The sequence below is a fragment of the Notolepis coatsorum genome (assembly GCF_963971535.1).
Source record: "Notolepis coatsorum genome assembly, chromosome: 2".
Classification (NCBI taxonomy): Eukaryota; Metazoa; Chordata; class Actinopteri; order Aulopiformes; family Paralepididae; genus Notolepis; species Notolepis coatsorum.
Window position 1 is genome coordinate 181771960 of NC_140166.1, and position 22316 is coordinate 181794275.

The 22316-nt window shown below is 44.5% G+C and overlaps 1 protein-coding gene across 1 annotated transcript in view; it reads right to left on the reverse strand.

Annotated features, from left to right (window-relative positions):
• Nucleotides 1-1465: 1465 nt before the first annotated feature.
• impact (impact RWD domain protein) overlaps nt 1466-22316 on the reverse strand; it is a 110773-nt gene continuing 89922 nt past the window's right edge. The window contains exons 10-11 of the mRNA XM_084308808.1: nt 9117-9251; nt 1466-2436 (exon numbers count right to left, since the gene is read on the reverse strand). Of these exons, the coding sequence (XP_084164934.1) occupies nt 2377-2436; nt 9117-9251 (195 nt within the window). The 3' untranslated portion in view covers nt 1466-2376. The remainder of the gene's footprint in view (nt 2437-9116; nt 9252-22316) is intronic.

The following is a 22316-nucleotide window of genomic DNA, read 5'->3' on the forward strand; positions in this document are numbered from 1 at the left end:
GTCAAGGTTTTTTGTGTGGAGGCTGCGACATGGTGCACAGCATACCAGCATACGCCCCTTCCGCCGGGGTGCTGTTTTCAGCAGACCCCTTTGGCGCCTGTCTAGTCCGCAGTGCTTCAGGCTCAGGTCGAGTGGCCTGTTGCCTGGATTGAGGGATCGACCTCTTTTGGGGGTTGTTTCCCCGGTGCGCTGCCTGGTCCCGCTGTGGGTGTAGCCTCTTGAGTGCTTCGGGGCGGCGTGCTGTAGGGGGGGGGAAGGGCCTGCTCTTGGATGGGCCCTGTCCGAATACGCTGGCGATGTGGGGGGTGGTGTCACTAGTGACCGCCTGGTGGGGTCTCGATGCTGCGGCGTCGTTGGCCTCACCAGGCCCCCTTTTTCTGGGGGGTCCAGTCCCTTCCTGGGGCTGGGTCCTCCTTCGCGCTCCGCTGCTACGGCCTTGCCACGGGGTTGGGTTTTTGCCTTTGACCCCGTGATATTAGGGGTTGTAACAGGGGTTTTATTTCTTCCCGTTCGTTCCCTAGTGGCATGTGGGTTGCGCGTTTGTGTAGTCGTGGGTTCTTCTGTGGAAGGTAAGTCCCACGGTCTGCTCACCCTGTGCGTTTGAGTTGCTAAACTCCTCTTCGCACAGTCGGATCAGATTCCCTCCCGTCCTCCACTATGGGGGTCCGGGTCCTCCCCGGTTCTGATGGTTGTGGGGGGCCTCAGCGGGTACATTTGTCGAGCTTCCGCTCTGCTCAGCTCCTGTATTCCAGTAGACGCAGAGCGGAGCTACACGACCTATAACGTATGATTATATCTATAACCATAGTTATATGAGTGTAGTGACGCTCTGTGTCGGACTCACTGAGGGCCCAGTGGTCTTCGCCTTTGTGGTGAAAGACTTGGGAAGGAGCTGTTAGTATGGCCATACCCCTGCTTATGTAGAGGAGCGGATGGGGGTGTGGCCAGGCGGATGGGTGTGTAAAGGTGCATGTGGAGATTTATTCAGTGCTAGTACTGATACAGGGATGTATTCCAGTAGACGCAGAGCGTCACTACACTCATATAACTATGGTTATAGATATAACCGTATGTTCTGCTTGGTGCCATTCTATTGAAGTCTATGGGAGATGTAGATAATACAAAACATATACCAGCTATCTGAGGAAATATACATCAACCAATAATGAAACGTTAGCTGGTTAACAATGCAACACATTACAGATGATTCTGACATTCAAGGTCATAAACAAGGAGATGATCCTATCCAACCCGAATTGAACGTTTCCACACTTCAGTGATGTGATGACCCTTCCTTCTTTTATAGTTTCCTTGCATTGCACCAGGAAGTTAACTTGGTTCTATTTCGAATGTTTATGTTGTCGTGAAACTGTCCATAATTAGGTGGGTGAAGAATTCCTTTTATGTGAGACACATTTTTAGCCATAAAAACCATTGTGATGTGCATTATCATAAAACAACTTGCATGACTTGAAATATTTAATTAATATTTAAAATTACATGAAACATTATACAGTTTGAATTTTATAGTCTGCTGTAAACATATCATATTTGTATAGTCAAAGTCTGATTCTCTGAATATGCCCCAAGGCTATATCATGTTAATACAATATGATTAATGCCTCCTGGCAAGCCAAAAGGTCAAATACATTCAAATAATTCAAAGACATATTAAAACGTACAGCTTCTTACTGGGGATCTTTTCCATAATGTCATTGAACCCTTGAGAAGATGATACGTACATTTAGATCTTTTTTAGACAGTGCTAGTATTTGCAGGTGTAAATCCAAATAATTTTGTGTGTGAATGTGGCACTCTATCGCTCTAAAGTACCTGGGTAGTGTAGAGGTCTAAGCACTCTCCTACCACCGCAGAGACTCTGGTTAAATTCCCGGCGGCGGTACCTCCGGCTTGGTCAGTCGTCCTACTCCCTACGAACTACCCCCACAAATGTTCATGTGGTGGGAAGCCAGTGGGGTATGAGTCCTGGTCGTCGCAACAGCGACTCCTACTGGTCAGACTTCTACTACCTGTTCAGCAGGGAGGGGATATGGGGGAGATATCATGAACCTCCATGCGTGTTACGCTCACTGGCAACTCCACATCTATCAGAGGAGGCATGTGGTAGTCTACACCCTCCCCAGACAGTAGGGCAGCGCAACGGCCAGGAGGGAATTGGCATAACGACAGAATTGGGGGATGGGAGAAAAAGTGAAAAGACAAAAAACAAGTACTCAACCTCTAAAATGTATGTAAGCGACACTCAAGCATATCATCTTTAGATCATTCGGTTTGACAAATGTTCAGCTGAAAACTTAAAAACAGACTAATATGACCCTGAGTGACATTATCATTATAAACATATTTTATTTAGATTCATTTCGTCTTCTTGTTTCTTGGCTTTTTGCTCTTCCCTCCTGATTTGGTTGCCTCATCCTGTGAAACAAGAGTAAGACATTACATTATGGTCAAAGTAATGATTATATGACTGACAAAAGCACTGGACTTAAAGGGCCACTTTCAACCTTAACACATTAACTGCCACAAAGTTTGCCCATCTCATACCACTCTCTGCCACCACTCTAAGCCTATGGAGATGTTCACCTTCTTTGCAGGGCTATAATTTTTTTAATTGTATTGCTAAATTGACATTACTATGGCCCATTCAACATCGATTATCTATCGTTCAGGATGTAGGAACGTTATACCTTTTCATTAATAGATTCATACGAAAATACCGTCTAGAATATAAATATGTTTTTATCGTTTTCTGCAGTAATTCCTAGAACATGAGTTATAGGCATAAACGCATATATAGATTATCAACTGCCGTTTGTTGCCGATACACGCTATATTAAAAATTTCAACTGTACATGATCCTAAACGTTATGACTCATCATGCGCGGATGAACGGGGGGTGGGGGGGGGGGGGGGTCGTTTATAATTCCGTGATCGTCAGTAAATGCTTTATGTAGTATGGGTGATATATTGATCAGAGCAGTTTGCATTAATAATAATAAACAAAGTAACATTACTGTCCTCTTACCGTTCGCTGATGAGACTGGATGAAAAAGATCCCACTTATTTGACGGCGATCTACTACATCCATTTCCGGTTTGTATAATAATAATAAACGCCCAAATCATATAGATTATTGAGTTATGGCAGCGATCCATATACACGGATGTGTGTCTAGAGTCCCGCAACAATATGTGAGTGCCGGACGCATTTCCCAGATGCACGGAGATCACCAGAGATCCATTTCCGGTTGTAACTCGCCCGATCATCCACCAGGCGGCAGTATTGAAGCGTTGCAGAGTTGTGCAGGCTCCCAGTGTATCAGCCGAGGCTGGGTGAGGGAATTATGAATACCATGGCGAAAAAATGAAATATGATATCAATAACGTTGTACGCCGTGGTTTGGCAGAATTAGCATGACCTTGAAACACGTTGTATGACGTTATTGGCGCCCAATGTGTTAAGGGGCATTTAAAAATATTTATTGGGTGATTTAATTACGGAAATAATCGAATTATTATCCTTTTAATATTTCTATCCCATTTGCATTTCCCTGGAGACGTCCGGAGCCAAAACAACATTGTTGTTTACAAACACTAAAAGGGTCAATTTGTTTCCCAGTAGGGCCTCAGATGTCCCTATAAGGTAAGACATCCCCACACTCCATTTCCTCCCTTGCAGATGGGGTGGAAAACATGTTCTTAGATGACACCCTCTTATCGCGTACCTCCAGTGATGTATTACCCTCTCCTCTCGAATATCATGCTGTATCCATCTCTAGTCCATTCAATCTCCCCATTGTTACTCCCTATCGCCCTCCAGGTCCCCTCGAACAGATGAGCTGGACACGATTTTGAGCTCCTTCCCAGAAGACGGCACCCCCCTGGTGCTAATGGGTGACGTCAACCTACTTGACTCTTTCCAGTCTGCCACAGTAGTCTCTCTCCTACAGTCCTTCAACCTGACTCCCACTGTCATGCCTCCCACCCACAAGGCCGGCAGCTCCCTGGATCTCATATTCTCCTGTGACTGCAGCATAATTAACACCACGGTAACTCCCCTCCATGTATCAGACTACTTCTTTGTATCCTTTTCACAAACTTTTTTGTTTTTGATCTACTTTTTTCTCCCATTTTCTATTTTTCTCCCATCCCAATTTCGTATCGTCCAATTCTACCCTCCCCTGTCTCGAACGCTGTTAGGCCATGCCTCCCACAAGCCGGCTGCAATGTGGACGAAGCCTTACATCACGTGTCACGCCGCCCCCGTCGCTTCCTGATTCTGCTGCGCAGGCGCACCAACCGACCTGTAGGAGTCGCTGTCCACAACGTCTGATCCCCACCCATCAGCTTTCCCACCCCTAACATTGCCAATTGTGTTAGTATGAACGACCAGCCAAGCTGATAGCAATGCGGAGAGCTGGGCTCGAACCCAGCGTCTCCTGCATTGGTGTCCTTTTCACAAACTTTTATGCTAAACCCCAAATCATCCACTCCAACTCAAACTGTCTCACTCAAATGCAACCTACACTCCCTGTCCCCCTCCACCCTCTCCTCTGAGATCCTGTCCACTATTTTTCTGCTCTCTTTTCAGATACAGCAACCTCCACCCTCCTTGCAGGCCTCTCAACCTCCTGTCCCCGCAAGCTATGTGTAACCCTGGTAATATTAACTAACCCTGGTAATATTAACCCAGTGGTTATCCTGTTAATATAATATATGTTAAATATATGTTATTATTTTGTATTTTGTATATCTTATTTACCTCTGGGTAATATGTTCTACATATACCATTATTTCATGTATGGGTAATATGTAGAACTCCTGTCTATGTGAACTGGGAACTGTGGCTTGGCCAATCAGGAAAAAGGTCAGGGTTGATGGGACTGGGTTTAACCAGGTGTGGTGATTGAGCTCTCGAGTCAGTCAAGGATGGATATTGTGCTGGAAATAGTGCAGATGGTGGACAGACTTAGGCGTTCGGGTAGTACGGTGGTCTTTTTGTGGGTGCCGGCCCATATAGGGGTTCGAGGGAATGAGTTTGCGGACAAGTTGGCCAAAGGAGCTTGTGGACTTGATGGGGTTACAATGAATGTACAGATTAGTAAGGCTGAAATCCAGAGTATAGTCAAAATGAAGGCTAAGGAAAAATGGAGAGGCATGTGGGATAATGAGAGGTTAGGGAGATGGTTTTATGGGGTGCAGAAGAGGGTGGGTTGGAGTAGGGCTACTAGTAGGAGCAAGCAAGAAGAGGACGTGTTTACAAGGATGAGGTTGGGGCATACAGGGTTGAATAGTACGTTAGTTATGTTAAAGAAGCATATTGATGGGCAATGTGAGTGTAGGGTTAGTCTAGAAACGGTAGAACATGTGGTAGAGCAGTGTGCATTGTATCAAAGGCAGAGGAAAGGTCTTATTAGGGATTTGAAGAGGGAAAAGATAGCGCTTAAAATAGTTGATATTTTGCAAAGGAATTCTGGGGAAGTGTGTATGGAGAGTTTGTTTTATTTTTTGAGAACGACAGGTTTATTTTATAGGATTTAGGACATCCAGATCCACACTCCTTTTCAGTAGATGGCGGTAATGCTCGTCGAAAGTGTTTGCCAACCGCCAAAAAATAGAAAAGAAGAAGAAGAAGAAGAAGAGCTCTCGAGTCCAGGAAGGGAGAGGTTGAGAGAAGCAGGTGGAAGAGTGTGCAAATGTTTGACACACCATTGCTAAGTTGTATCCAGTATAGTGTTATCAAGTGTTCTGGCCTAGAACACACGCTGAACATTATATGTGATGTCGGGGAATTGTGCATGTTAGATAGGCATGCCTAATCAATTGCTCCACATTGGACTGGGTCTTGAGGCTAGCTGGCTAAGCTAGGTAAACAGTAGCAGGGCCCGGATAGCTAACCCGGAAACCCACTACATTCAAGAACAGGATAAGCGGTCTGTGCTACCAGGGCCTGTACAGACTTCGAGAACAGGATAAGCGGTCTGTGCTACCAGGGCCTGTACAGATTTCGGGAACCAGATAGCAGTCTGTGCTACCAAGGCCTGTACAGACTTCCTCTGGCAGCGTGGGAGGCCCACCAGGACTTCACATTGCATCGTGCTCAATCTCCACTTTCTCCTTTCCCCCCACCTGAACACTGACTCCGGACCGTGAGTACTTTGGCTCATTAGAGCTGAAGATTAAATGGGATTGTGAGTTTCCCATCAATCAGGCCTGCAACGGGGGTTTTTGTTTGTTTGTTTTTGTTTATTAGATGCCGGCTTAGGTATATTAGTATATTGTATTATTGTACAGGATATTTCATTTGTAATTAGCTGTATCATTAATGCCATTTTGGATATAGGTTTTCATTTATATTTCCTTTTTTGATATTGAGCACATGGTGCCTTTGAGTTTGAACCTGAGTACAGAGTAACAGCTCTGTTATTTTGTTTTCCTTTTTTGATAGTGAGCACACGGTGCCTTTGAGAGACAATACTCTATTTATTAACTAACTAACATTTTCTTTATTCGGTAATGTGTATATATATACACACGGTGTATGTAATATATAACACTATGTTCAATACAGATTATTTTTATATTTAAAGTTAAGTGTCTGGCTTGATCATTTCTATTTCAAAGGTATTGATGTTATATACCAAACAGATATTCGTATATTTCTATTATTAGATTAGTAAGAGCTAGGTGTTACGAACCTAGGGCCCTGCCCTCTAAGTCAACTGGGGTAAAAGGGGCTACATATGTCCCCTCACCAAGAAGCCTGCCAGCCGTTCCACACCCAGACCATGGCTGACAGATTCAGTTAGAGAAGAAAGACAGAGCTTGAGAGCTGCAGAGAGGAAGTGCTAAAAGACCCGCCTCACTGGTGACATCACTACTTATCATGACTTCTCAGCATTCTCCAAAAACATTACTACTGCCAAAGCCTCTTTCTTTCACCATAAGATTGAGGCCTCGGCTAAGAACCTCCACAAACGCCCCCCCCCCCACCCATCCCTCCACTCTCTCTAGAGAACATCCGCAGCTGCTTCTCCCAACCCCCTATTCCCAAGTGCTGAAACAGGAACCACACTTTGTCATCTTTCTCTCCCCTTTAAGACACAGAAATTCGGACACGTGTGATGTCGAACCATCCCACTACATGCCAGCTGGACTTGATACCTTCTCCACTCACACTATTGCACCAGACATCCTCCCATTCCTGACTGCAATCATCAACCTCTCTCTCAACTCCAGGGTGGCTCCCACCTCTCTAAAACAAGCCAGAGTCACACCGATCATCAAAACTCTGAACCCCACCGTCAGAGATAACTATCATCACCATGTCTCTCTTCAAATTAAATCACTTGAACGTGCTGTATCCAACCAGCTCACTGACTATCTATTACAGAATGACCACATGGACTCAAATCAGTCCAGTCAAGACCAGTCACTCCACAGAGCAGTCTCCCTCATAGCAGTCACAGAGGCTCTTCCCTTACAAAGAGTGAAAGGCCTCTCCTCTGTCCTGATTCTCCTGGACCCGTCAGTAGCCTTCAACACAGTCAACCATCAGATCCTACTCACATCCCTTGCTGGAATGGGAGGTGTAGGTTCTGGGCTGGCATGGCTGTTATCCTACCTCAACGGGTATCATGGAGAAGCAGCCCATCGGACCCTGCCCCCTACAGACAGGGCTCGGTCCTTGGACCCCTCGTCTTCTGTCTCTATACCAAATCTCTGGGTAACATTATAACTTATCATGCCTTCTCATACCACTTCTATGCTGATGACACTCAACTCTTCCTCTCCTTTCCTCCCTCTGATACCCAAGTCTCTTAACAGATCTCGGCCTGCCTGGATGACGACCAACCACCTCAAACTGAACCTGAGCAACATGTTCTACTAGAAAATGTTTTACAACTATTATGTACTATGCTACTATGTCTTGTGACAGATCTCCTCCCCCCTCCCATGGATATGTGAAGGATGGGAGTTACTTCTGCCACAGGATTAGTACTGATTAGGACTGATAGAATACACCTGCGCAGCATTAGTTCACACATCTCACATGCACACACTCCCGACACACACACTAGCTGATTAGTACTGATAGAATACACCTGCGCATAATTAGATCACACACATCTCACGTGCACACACCCCAGACACACACTACAAAACCACTTGGTTAGTCATGAGTAAGTTGAGCGGAGTAGGAGTTGGAGTTGTGGTATTGAGAGAGAGAGAGATTGTGTATTCAGAGTTGTGATGGTGAGAGGTAGTGAGAGGTGAGGAGAAAGCGAGTAGGTGTTCTTTGTGTACTGGACCCTGGACTGGCTGAGATTCCCCCTTGTGTACTGACCTTGGACCGGACGACTACCCTGAGTATTGAACAATCCCTTTTTCTGTCTGCGAGCCTGTTTTGTGTTTTTGACCATCGGACTGTCTATGACCATTCTCTTGCCCATCAAACTGGATTTTTGCCTTTAATTCAATAAATATTCATATTGATTGATATTGCTCGTGTGGACCTTTGAATTTGTTTGTTTGAACCGTGGCGAGTCTGGTCCCCACCAGGCTCGTCAGTCTATACTACTATCTACTATGTAGTATGTACTACTATACTTATACTACTACCTACTATGCTAATAAGTCTATACGACTATGCACTCACAGTGAAGCACTCAAGTTTGGCACTGCTAGACGAACAATACCACTTACCCTTAGCCACCAGAGGTGTACCCCTCCTGCTGACTTGTTGTACACAATTTGTAAACGTCAGCTAAATTACTGAATTGTATTTTAAATGAACGCTTTATCTGATTGGCATCAAAATTAACTAATGTTTGTCCTACTATATCAAGGAGGCCTGTGACGTTTTGCATAATTTGGCCTCACAGTGAAAAACATACCATGATGACATTTTAAACATATTTTCCCTGTTGTGATATCTTACCGATAGCATCAATATGTATTATTAGGGGGGGCATCGTCAAAAAGCGTCATTGAGGATTGGGGTGTTTTTCCGTGGATACACCCTTTGCATTCGACTGCTGTCCTAGTCAGTGTGACTGAAAATGGCAAGCCACAGAGAGCTCAATAGTATCTCACCGTGGAGGAAGTGAATCCTTCCTGCACCAAGATGTTTCTGGCACAGTTGTTGATGTGCTTGAAGCGGTCTGGACCCAGCAGAATACCCCCATACCAGCGAGACACAACCACCATCACATTCCGCACATCAAGGATCTATGTGGTGAGGGGAAAATAATGTTGTTGTTCAAAGAACCGAGAGACACGTTATGTTCGTATGCAATTAGGGTTGCAAAGGGTCAGACACTTTCAGGTAAATCTTTGGAGATTTTGCATGGGAAGTTAAGCTTGGGATACACACATAATAATGTTTTGATTAAAATATCCCCATTTCATGGAAATGCAGTTGAACTGCAACTCTGCACTGTGCATTCAATACACAGTAGATCACTACATCACATGTACAGGTAACTGCCAGCATCCAGAGACAGTCTATATAATGAGGAGAAGGATCACTGGTAGTTTTGAATAGGGAAATCCATATTATAACACTAAAGATGGTGGCAACGACGAAAGCACTGACTGCAAAATAAACATATTCTGAGTAGGGGTGTAACGGTACACAAAAAACACGGTTCGGTACGTACCTCGGTTTCGAAGTCACGGTTCGGTACGGGTTTTCGGGTACAGTGGGGGAAAGTTTGGCTTTCCATGTTCCACTCAGGGGTGATATTAGTGTGCAGTAACTAATTGTATTTGTAGGGCTGTCAACATATATTCTATATTGAAATTAATAATCGACTTAAAAAAAGAATAATAATAATTATATTAGATTGTGAAAAAAACAGCCCCCGGTGGGCGGTCGTTAGTGGTTAACATGCCGTTGTATTCGTTCGGTACACAGCCGTTCGGTACGGTACACAATGAAACAGTTCGGTACGGATACGTGTACCTTTACACCCCTAATTCTGAGACAATAATCAAATGTGATGTGATTTTTATGTTATGTAAACATTTTATTTACTGGATCCTAAGGTAAAATGTGAGTTTTAAATATGCCAAAAGGCTGGGAATTGCACAGTGAGTGGTTTCCATGGTAAGTATGGATCAACTAGATGCCGAATGCGTAGAAGCTGGTCTAAGCCGAGAAATAATGGCCTCAGTAACTCATCAGTGACTTCAGATATGAAAGAAGTATGACAGATTCTTTAGATACAGATTACTCCCCATTAAAAGAGATAGGGGTCAGGTCTTGTTAGTCCCCGTTATCAAGATGTCTGGAGAGTGAACCTACTTCTCTTTAGACAGACTTTGCAGCATTCAATCTAATGGGAATTCAGTAGAATTACAACCCTCTGCATGCTGTCTGTGTGTGTGTACTTTGTGTTTGTGTGGATGATATAATGTACTGTATGTGTGTTAGTGTGTGGTCTGAGAAATTACTAACAAGCCACATTGTTGGCAGTTAATGGCATAATACATCCTTGCTTAGAAGCCATGTTCAACTAGGGCAACAATTCAGTGGATGGATCCCAGAGAATGTTCCTTTATGGGAGATACAGTATCTGCCTCAAATCATCAGCTGTGAATCTATTCATAGCGGATGCATCACAGAGAACGTTCTTTTATTGGAGATATCATCACCTGTCAATCAAAAGCTTTTAACACAAAGGGGGAGAATCTGGCTCAGTATGACACATAAACGAGCAATCTGGGTGGGTGGGTGGGAAGCAACGCCATCTGGCCATTTACTCTTATTAATTATAGCCTTCTTTATATTCATCGTCTCACACTTCACCTCGTTCCCCAGAAGTGAATCAAGCTGAAATCTCAATAACGTAATTGGGGAAGAGAGGCGGAAGAGGAATGAGATGAGTGAAGAACACTTACGAATCCTTGAAATAAAATGTAATTGCAGAGTCAATGTGAGGGAAACCAAAGTATAGGAGATGAATGACAATGTTGAGGCAGAGACCTGATACTATGGCTCTACCAGTCAGACTGCTTCAGTCGGATGGTTGATAGTTCTGTCCAGTGAGATGAGAAGATTTGACAGTGAGATGAGAAGATTTGATAGGATCTTGTGTGTGTCCTTAAGATACCATGTTCACAAATACTGACTGAACTGTCCTGGAGCACAGGAAGAACAGTATGTGACTTCTTAAAATGGGCGTTCCCCTTTAACCACACTAGAAAGGGTTAACCCTTTCACTACCACACTACAGACGGTTAACCCTTTCACTACCACACTACAGACGGTTAACCCTTTCGCTACCACACTACAGACTGTTAACCCTTTCACTACCATACTACAGAAGGTTAACCCTTTCACTACCACACTACAGACGGTTAACCCTTTCGCTACCACACTACAGACGGTTAACCGTTTCACTATCACACTACAGAAGGTGTGAATGAATGAATGAAAACTTTATTTAACAGATTGCAGAATGGGTACAATACAGTACGGCTCAATACATACAATTGTTAAGGGGATGCAGACCTGAGAAAGACGTTTGTCTTGTTTCCATCAGGTTAACCCTTTCACTACCACCAAGTCAGTCAGAAGATCCTTAAGAACTTCTACTCATGTACAATAGAGAGCATCCTGACTGGCAACATCACCTCCTGGTTTGGGAATAGCACTGCACAAGACCGAAGCAGACTACAAAGAGTGACACGTTCAGCCGAACGCACAATTGGAGGGGGGCTCCCCACCCTCCAGAACATTTACAACAAGCGGTGCAGGGGCAAGGCTAAGAGAATCATTAAAGACTCCAGTCACCCGAACAACTGCCTCTTTGAACTGCTGCGGTCAGGCAAGCGATACCGGAGTCTCAAGGCGAGCACAGAAAGACTCAGAAGAAGCTTCTATCCCCAGGCCATCAGGCTGCTCAACGAACAATGAACACTACACAACAACAACCATCAAACGCACATAGCACACACATCCACACGCACACACTCACTTTAAACAAACACACTGTAGCACCCACTCTACACACTTTATAGCACACACTCACTTTAAACAAACACACTGTAGCACCCACTCCCCACACTTTATATTTATTGATGAAGGATTGCACTACAACTCGTACACCTTACTGTAAATTGTACCTAAATTGTACCTCATCCCATTTCTGCTTTGCACTATATAGTATTGTACATTAGTACACTGCATAGTATTGTATATTATATGGTAACTCAGTTACGTCTATTCTGCATCGAACATTGTACATATGTCTATACTGAACACTGTGACCTCATTTTCTACTTCTAATTTACATGCTATACTATGTTATTTGATACTATCTTGTCTAGCACAGTCTCTGGAGCGTAACAGTAAGAAGCATTTTGTATGAAAGTATTCTGTACTTCTGTATGACAACTATTAAAGAAACTTGAAACTTGAACACTACAGACTGTTAACCGTATGGAAGTGAAAGGTTAATCTTCTGTATTGTGGTAGAGAAATGGTTAATGATGCATGCATTTGTCAAGTATCAGATGTTGAATAAATACTGTGGCGTAATGTCAGGTGGAACATCTTAATAAAAGTATAGCCAGAAAGGCAGCTAACTCCAGAATTATGGTGTATTGGTGTTGTTGGAGACTGTTTGGCTACATTCAGACTGCAAGCTTCACACTGGAATCTGATATTGGCCACATTAAAAACAAATTTTAAATGATGTGAACAGCCAAACAAAAAAAGTCAGATCTGAGCAATAAATCAGAATTGAGCACTAAGGCTTGCAGTGTGAACGTAGCCTAAGATAACCAGAAGGTTGTTTGAGTTATCTGACAGTGAGTCATCTATCTCTAACATGGTCATGTTAAAGGGGGCGGCTAGGTGGTGTAGTGGGCAAGGCACTCGCCACCAGTGTGGAGACGCTAGGATTCGCGTGTTCGAATCCAGCTCTCCACATTGTTTTCAGTTTAGCTGGTCGTCCGCAGTAATACACATTGGCCGTATTACGGGGAGGGAAACTGAAGGGTGGGGATCGGGCGTTGTGAACAAGCGACTCCTACAAGTCGGTTGGTGCGCCTGCGCAGTAGAATCAGGAAGTGTCGGGGGCAGCGTGAGCCTCCCACGCGTTACTCCTCGACACAGAGATTGAGCTGCGCAGGTGAAAAGATGCGACTGCTGTTACCTCAAGTACCGGAGGGGACTTGTGCTATGTATGACTTAGTCCACATTGCAGCCGGCTTGTGGGAGGCAAGAAACAGCGTTCGTGACAGGGGAGGGTTGAATTGGATGATACGAAATTGGGATGGGAGAAAATATAGAAAAATGGGAGAAAAAGTGGATAAAAAAAAAAACATGGTCACGTTAATGACTGATGTGATGTGAATAATGAATGTAACCATGGAAATCATCAAGACATGTCTTGATTAAAAAATAAATAAAGATTTACTTATAGGAGAATGCCATCCATTTTATGGCAGGAATTCACATATTCTTCCTGTGACCCAGGCCAGTTCAGTCAGTATGTTCTTCCTGTGACGCAGGCCAGTTCCGTCAGTATGTTCTTCCTGTGACCCAGGCCAGTTCCGTCAGTATGTTCTTCCTGTGACCCAGGCCAGTTCCGTCAGTATGTTCTTCCTGTGACCCCAGGCCAGTTCCGTCAGTATGTTCTTCCTGTGACCCAGGCCAGTTCCGTCACTATGTTCTTCCTGTGACCCAGGCCAGTTCCGTCAGTATGTTCTTCCTGTGACCCAGGCCAGTTCAGTCAGTATGTTCTTCCTGTGACCCAGGCCAGTTCAGTCAGTATGTTCTTCCTGTCACCCAGGCCAGTTCCGTCAGTATGTTCTTCCTGTGACCCAGGCCAGTTCAGTCAGTATGTTCTTCCTGTCACCCAGGCCAGTTCCGTCAGTATGTTCTTCCTGTGACCCAGGCCAGTTCCGTCAGTATGTTCTTCCTGTGACCCAGGTCAGTTCCGTCAGTATGTTCTTCCTGTGACCCAGGCCAGTTCCGTCAGTATGTTCTTCCTGTGACCCAGGCCAGTTCCGTCAGTATCTGTGAACATGCACCGCAGTCACAGCAGTCTCTAAAGTTAGAAATCAGAGAGAGAACCCAGTAATATCACTGGGTTGTAACATCTGGGGTTGCTCCATGCAGTAGGTAGACAAAAAAATGCAGTGGAGGTTGGAGCGCAGGATCACCTGCAACTCTGCAGCGCCCCTGGAGCAGTTTTGGGGTTCAGTGCCTTGCTCTAGGCCACTTCGGCAGAGATAGTGGGCACCGTGGAAATACCTGCAACTGTCCAGTCGCTAGCTCACAACTAGAATACACCCTCCTGTCGGCACCAAGGATCGAGCCAGCAACCTTTCAGTTACAAGTCTGCCTCTCTACAACCACACCATCCTGGCATGCATTTTTTATTTGTACTGAAGTCAGTACCCAACGGCACAGAGTCTGACCAAATGGACTGTACTGAAGTCAGTACCCAACATTTACAGAGTCTGACGAAATGGGCTGTACTGAAGTCAGGCACAGAGTTTGACCAAATGGGCTGTACTGAAGTCAGTACCCAATGGCAGAGTCTGACCAAATGGACTGTTGTCCAGCAGCGTGGCTACATAAGTAGAGCTCCGGACTCATGATCGGAAGATCACCGGTTCGAGCCCTGGTCAAGGCTGCTGTCGGGAAAGTGGTGTTGTTGTCCAGCAAGGGGCACTCTGTCCTCTGGACTTGTCAGCAACAATGCCCCTGTTACAGTGATAGGGACACTGCACAGCTGCGAGTGCCGTCCTTCGGATGAGACGATAAACCGAGGTCCTGACTGAATTCGGTCGTTAAAGAACCCAGAAGCCTATCGTAAAAAGTAGGGGTTTCCCCAACGTTCCTGGCAAATTCCCAATCAGGTATCTGACATCAAGGCCACCTAATCATCCCTTCCCCTTAACTCATTGGCCGCCAAAAACGAGTATTCTCGTGTTTCGTCGCCAACGGTTGAGCGCCAAAAACGAGTTCTCGTTTTTAGATCCTTTGATATTTTTCCTTTGATCCCCATTCTAAACGCTCGGAGCTGCCTGTGTCTCCCTGGCACCGCTGCCTACGTTAAAATTGCAATGACGATTGAATCCCGCCAGGTGGCAGTATCGCCTACCTTTTGAACTGGGGATATCAGTGTCTTTCAGTACTTAGTTACCTCCAGCTGCTTCCCCCTCAAAGTGAATCAGGAGATAGCAATCGGTCGGAGATTTGATGCCTCAAACCTATTGTTTCCCATATGATAGCCATGCCCAATATACACGCGTAATTGTGATCGCGATGGGACGACTGGGATTTATAAATTTTGGAGTACCGTCTGACTAAGGTAAGCAGTGGTGCGTTGGTCATGGGACGGGGTTGCACGCCGTTCAACCAGGTCTGTGAGCAGGAGCACGCGCAGATGTGCACGCGTGTGCACACAAGAATGCGCTGCACTCAACTCATGCGCCAACTTGCCAAGTACCCACCTGGCTACTTTGCATAACAATAGCTCGGGTCGTCAGGTGTGTTCAAATACGCCCTCAGATACATTCACACAAAACTTGTGAATGAAATGTGTTACATTCCATTCCTAGAGGCAATTAGGCATCGTCTTTATTCTGTGCGCACGCGAGGGAAAATGTATGCACATGCGTCATTAAAACACAGTGCAACCAGGTATGAAATCACCAACGCACCACTGAAGGTAAGGTCTATTTTAGGTAACCTACTGGTTTTTTCTTTACTTAAAATATGCTTTTGTACCGATCAGTGTTGTATTTTTTATTTTTTTTGTATCTCTCTTTCTCCGATTTTTCTCTGTTTTCTCCCCGTCCCAATTTAGTCGTTGTGCCAATTCCCCCCCCCCTACCTGGTTGTTGTGCGCATGTTCTCCTACTGGTCGGTACAAGGGAACCCTGAAGTATCCGCACGCTTCCTCCGACACGTGCGGCGACAGCCAGTGGCTCTCTTCTCACCTGGCAGCGAGGGCTCTCATTGGTGAAGTGTAACGCGTGGGAGGTCACGCTGCCTTCCTCAAATCCTGCCTCCGCTGAGCAAGCACCCAGACCTGACCTGTAGGCTTCGCTGTCCACAACGCCAGTTTCCCACCCACGGCTTCCCTCCCCCTAACCCAGCCAAACGAGTTAGTATAGCGATCAGCCCAAGCCAAGGCAATGCTGACTCCGGGAGTCGAGACCGCAGCCTCTTGCATTGGTGACGAGCGCAATCTCCGCTACGCCACCTGACCGCCGTTCAGTGTCGTATTTTACCGAACCTAAAACATGCTCAAGTTCAAGTTCAAGTTTCTTTATTAGTTGTCATACAGAAGTACAGAATACTTTTATATAAAATGCTTCTTTCTGTTTTGCTCCAGAGATTGTGCTAGATCAAAATAGATATAGATAGATAAGTATAAAAGTGTAGTAAGTATAAAATAGAAGTCAAGTACGTAGACAAAAAGTGTTCAATATATACATATATACAATGTTCAATGCAGAGTAGAAAGTAACTGAGTTACAATACAATATACTATATACTATACAGCAGTGGCGGCCGCTGCCGCTGGTGCCTTGTAGGTCGCAGTTCTCGTTAATAGGTCGAGTTGAAAATGTAATGCTCTGAGATGCTCTGGAGCAATCTCTCTCTGTCTCTCGGATCAATCAAATCAAATAATTAACACATGTATGTTGTCATTTTAAACAACTCACCATTCATTCATTATGCATCAGCAGCAGCTAAATTAATGTTATAGTTCACAACACAGCAGCGCGTTTTGAATCGCTAGCCTATTAATTATCGTCTCAGCAAGCACAGTCAATACTTTTTTCCGTAGCCGCATTTCGCGGAGACAGCTGTGTATAGCGAGAGAGAGAGAGCGAGAGAGAGAGAGAGAGAGAGAGACTCACTGTTTAGTTGAAACGTCCAGGGCAGGAGAGCTTGATAAACGTGTATAATCCACTGTTGATGTATATCCACTGTCCACTGTCTCCAGACTACATCCGCCATATAGCTTGTTAGCCAAGTAGCTCATTAGCACAACACAAGTACATTCCTTTGTCCATTTCCGCTCGAACAGACTGCAAACTACCTGGCGTTCTATCGCCATGCTCTAAGACAAACTCTAACCTTAACCAACTTTGAAAGAGTGCCTAAGCTTAACAGTCTAAAGAACTTGCAGTCACGGCACGCTCGTCTAAGACAAACAGCTGCCTGCATGCATCATTCTCACAACAACACAACTATCTCCACCGACCAACCTAGGAACCAACCTAGCCGGAATAACCTAGAATTGGAACATTAGAAATTGGATTCGGCCAATCAGAGATCGTCTCTGTGAGATTCTGCTACGGAAAAAAATACTGGCGTCGGCCAATCAGAGCGAAATGCGGCTAGATATTCTTGACGCTACTGGCTAGACCGCTTCAAATCGCGCCCAGATTCCAACATAATAGTCATATTTCAACGCACAACGTGTTATGCACTGATTGGCTGTGACGGATACAGCGATCAAACTGTGACGCGCACTCAGAGCGCTATCGCGTATAGCCCGGGCCGAGAAATACGAACAAATAAAAAAAATTAAAAAAACGTGATGTCACTTCCTGCTCTGGAAAACGAGTGTTTTTTAATTGCGATAATAACGTTATATTGTGCATTGGAAATACAAACATACTTAAAATGAGTAAATATTATTAATTTTAAACATGTTTATATTATTTATAGGGCTATAAAACAAAAAACAAAAAGATACTTATTCTTGTTCTACTCTCATATAACCAGGCAGGGCCTGAAGGGGGGGCGGCGCCCTAGCGCCCCCCAGTGGCGGCCGCCACTGCTATACAGTACAATGCAGATGCAATGCTTTTGGTAACGATCGCAGTTTCGAGGTAAAATGACTTCCCCTTGATGATTTTGTGAAGGAACATATATATATGGTATATACCTTTGATTTGGAAATATTTGGAGTTTCAGGCATATATGAGTTAATGCATATAACACGTCATATCTCGCGATCTAGAAAAAAAAGACTGGATTATTTTGGAAAGGGCCAATGTTTAGTTTTACAAACTAAAGTATGTAGAAATGAACTGGTTAGTCAGTGTTGGACTATAAACAATGCCTGTCAAATTAGCCATACTATTGTCTCCATAGCTATAATACAGAACACACGATGGGTCCATAAACATTGCGAAAATGGTCAATAACGCTGGCGCCATTGAGTAGAGATGGGAAAACAGCGTGGCGGTCAATGAGTTAATTGGCTGATATCAATCCCTGTCTCCTGAGCCGTTCAGCCATTGTGAAGTGTGATGTGTGCCGGGTGCCAGTGCATGGCAGCCATTGAGCCTGCGTAGCCCAAGGTTGGGTGCTACCAGTGGTGGTGAAGGAGGCAATTCCCACCCTACATTGTAAAGCGCTTTGAGTGTCTAGAAAAGCGCTATATAAATCCAAGTAATTATTATTATTATTGTACTGAAGTCAGTACCCAACGGCACAGAGTCCGACTAAATGGGCTGTACTGCTGAAGTCAGTACCCGACGGCACATATTCTGTGCAAATGGACTGGCTGGACAGAATTGCTAGATCGAAATTGAAGCTCTGATTACAAGGACCTGCTAGTTTTCACACACCTCACAGTCTGTCCTTCAGACAGTGCCAATGGGAGGTGGAAAAGGTGTATTTTATTTGAACAATTGTGTAGTTCAATGTGATGTGGGTGTGACAGTATCACACTGCCATCTGACAGCGCAAACCACTGAAAGTAAGTCAATGTCATGGTACCAAAGTCCTCTGCAGAGTAATAGGAAGGAGATTTATACGTGTAGCTTCATCATCCTGCCTAGCAGAGTGATACTTCACTGGGATAGGTATGAAAATGCAGCAAGGCATGAAGACATTAAATACAGCTTCTCTACACTACCGTCTCCTTGACCAAAATAACATACTGTAGTAAACAATTACCGGTGGTGTATTTCCTAGTGGTCATTCCTTACCACAGAACTGTAAATGCTTGGACCTACTTCCACACACATTGCGCTCAATGTGTTCCTGTACCTAGTATTACCACCCAATATGGTCTGTTGAATGGTAAGCCACTGTCCAACAACTCCTTTACTTTATTAAGACTTCATTACTGTACTGTTGAAAACATTTGCTAGAGCGTTTCATGATTACAGTAAAATGGCAGACATTTATTTTCCAATGATGCTATCTGGTCTTGGCAGTGGAGTAGTAAGTTATTTCGCTATTTAAAGGCCCCATCTGTGATCAAAATGTGTTTCCCCCATACCCCAAAAAAAGCAATGGAGACATAGGCTATTTTCATTCTCTAGTTGATTGGCTGAGCTCTTGATACAAGGACTAACAGTACTAGAAAACTTGTCACAATCATTTCCTTATATAATATAGATGTCTCTCCTCTTCTTAATTAATGCTGAGGTCAGGTCAACATTATTTTGGATATAAAGTTGCCTTTACTGAAGGTCACCTTGTCTGTGGCAATTACATTCTACCGAGAGTTCCTCTAAGGAGCCATCCATACCAATCAGTTTAAAGGGCACAACAGGCACTAATATACAATAGTGAATCAGGGGAATAAGCACAGTGCCTACCTCTGGTAATTCGTTTTTATTGATCGTTTTATGATTCATCCCCCCTTCCAGTAGTAGACTATCATTCATAAATACATGGATTTTTCAAAATCGTCAGCTTTTGTCCCTGCTTGCTAGTGCCTCCTTTCTCCAAGAAGCTACTGCAAGCTGTGTTTTTGGCCACAGTTTGAGTAACTACAACCCAGCACTTTCAGTTTCACTGGCCTCTATAACTGAAGACGCGCTCTGACCGGTGCGTGAACGTACCAGAGAATTTGATGCAGCGTCGATCTCTTGAAGAGCGAGATTCAAGTCAAAGTGAATTTTTCTACTTAATAAATCTACTTTTTCCTCCCCCTTTTTCTGTGATTTTTCTCCCATCCCAATTTCCTCTCGTGCCAATTCTCCCTCCCCTGTCCTGATCGTTGCTCGCATGTGCCCCCCACTGGCCGGTCGTAGGGAGGATAGAAGCCCATCACATGTCTCCTCCGATACATGTGGAGGCAGCCAGTCACATCTTTTCACCTGCCAGCGCGACTCTCATTGGCGAGGAGTAGCATGTAGGAGGCTCACACTGCCCCCGCCATTTTCCTGTCTTTGCTGTGCAGGCGCCCTGACCGACCTGTAGGAGTCGCTGTTTACAACGACCAGACTACCACCCTTCGACTTCCCTCCGGCAAACTCTGCCAATTGAGTTAGTATGACGGCCGGCCCAAGCCGGAGGCAACGCTGACAGCCGGATTCGAGACCGGTGTCTCTTGCGTTGGTGACGAGCGCAATGTCCGCTGCGCCACCCAGCCGCTAAGTCAAAGTGAATTTCTGTCCGACAAGAGTTTTATAAACAACCTCTTCCCAACAAGGCTCTAAGCAGCATGGTCCATCAAGAAATATAAATCCCTCAAGAATCAGCCGCCCGGGGGAGCTCCAGTAGCTCACTGCGTACCTCGAACGCTATTTCGGCGTCGGGGACAACCGTGCGCGTCACGGATCTGGGGTAGCGAGTTCGACTCCCGGACAAGCCGTACTTTCTCAGAGTGTCTTTCCCCCCATCTATACCCCCATTCAACCTGTTTCTGTCAGTCATACTTGACCAGAAAAAGCGATAAACGCGAAAAGAACCAGCTGACTGGTCAAAGTTTAAAAAAAAAAGAATCAGCCGCCCGTCTGATCGCCAACCTACCAAAGTCAGCCCATGTTACCCCACTCCTCAGGGACCTGCAGCACAAATCCGCTTCAAAGTCCTCGATCTGGCATATCGTGCTCCTGCCTACCTCCGGTCAATGGTCTCTAACTACACACCCTCAAGACCCCTCCGCTCTACATCCTCTGGCCGCCTCAGACCCACTCCTATCTGAGCTCCGGGAGGGTCATCAAAGAGAAGCCACCTATTCTCTGTCCTCACTCCACAATGGTGGAACGAACTTCCCACCACAGTTAGGACAACCGAATCCCGACCAATATTTCGCCGTCGACTAAAAACACACTTCTTCAATCAATATCTGAAATGAAAAACTAAAAACTAAAACACTAACCTTTTACTGTCCTATACTATCATGCACGCCTCCTACTATACTAATAAGTCTTATGTCTATGCACTCAATACTGCAGCACCCAAGTTTCAGCACTCAATCTAAATGCTTTATACATTATGTAAATCTTTATTCTTATATTAACAAACCGTTGCATTATATTTCGGGAAGCATCCGTTTGAAAGTAAAACCTGTTGAGAATGGAGTGTACGTTCACTTAATCTCTTTGGGAGTGCTTGAGGGAAAATCTCTCGATTTAGACAAATTAAAACAAACAACTAACAAACTAAATGGAAAACAGAAACAGAAAACAACATTATTTTGCATTAGATGAGTTGTAAATGGATATAACCTTTTTTATGGCCTACAAAAAATATAATTAAATGTACCCCCCCTCTGTTTCTTTAACAAAATCGCACCCTGGGAATAAGTATATTTGGTTACAACTAGTATTAAATAGGAATGTAATAGAATCCAATGGAAATATTGGCACAGCCAATCGGCCAGGCAATATTACCATCATTTGCAGGCTCTAGTGGGCTCAATTGTAATGCTAGAGTGAAAATTATGGTAACAGGTTAAACAGATCACATGGAATCAGCTACCAATCACTTCATGCTAGCTTACATGGAAAAAGGCTAAATAGGGCTCCAAAGTTTTGTCAGGCTAAATCGACGCTAACACCATGTTTATTTAGGCTAATGTTAGCAAGTATAAACCTAGCTGTCATCAACTAGCTAAGCTAGCTAGCTGATATAGCTAACATTAGTGAACATATGTTCAGCAATTTTGTGTAAAAAAGGGAGGTAGGGACCGCACTCGGAATATTGTTGTTTTTTATTTTACAAGTTGTTTAAAGGGCACAAAACGTTAACGTTTTGTGCCCTTTAAACAACTTGTAAAATAAAAAACAACGATATTCCGAGTGCGGTCCCTACCTCCCTTTTTTGCATAATTAATGTTGGACTACGCACCTGTCTGAGCGCAGTGGTTACCCCCCCTTCTTCTACCAGCAATTTTGTGTCTCATTTGTTATTATTAAATTGTTGTATTTTATAAGGGCGGCTAGGTGGTGTAGTGGGCAAGGCACTCGCCACCAATGTGGAGACGCTGGGTTCGCGTGTTCGAATCCAGCTCTCCACATTGTTTTCAGTTTAGCTGGTCGTCCGCAGTAATACACATTGGC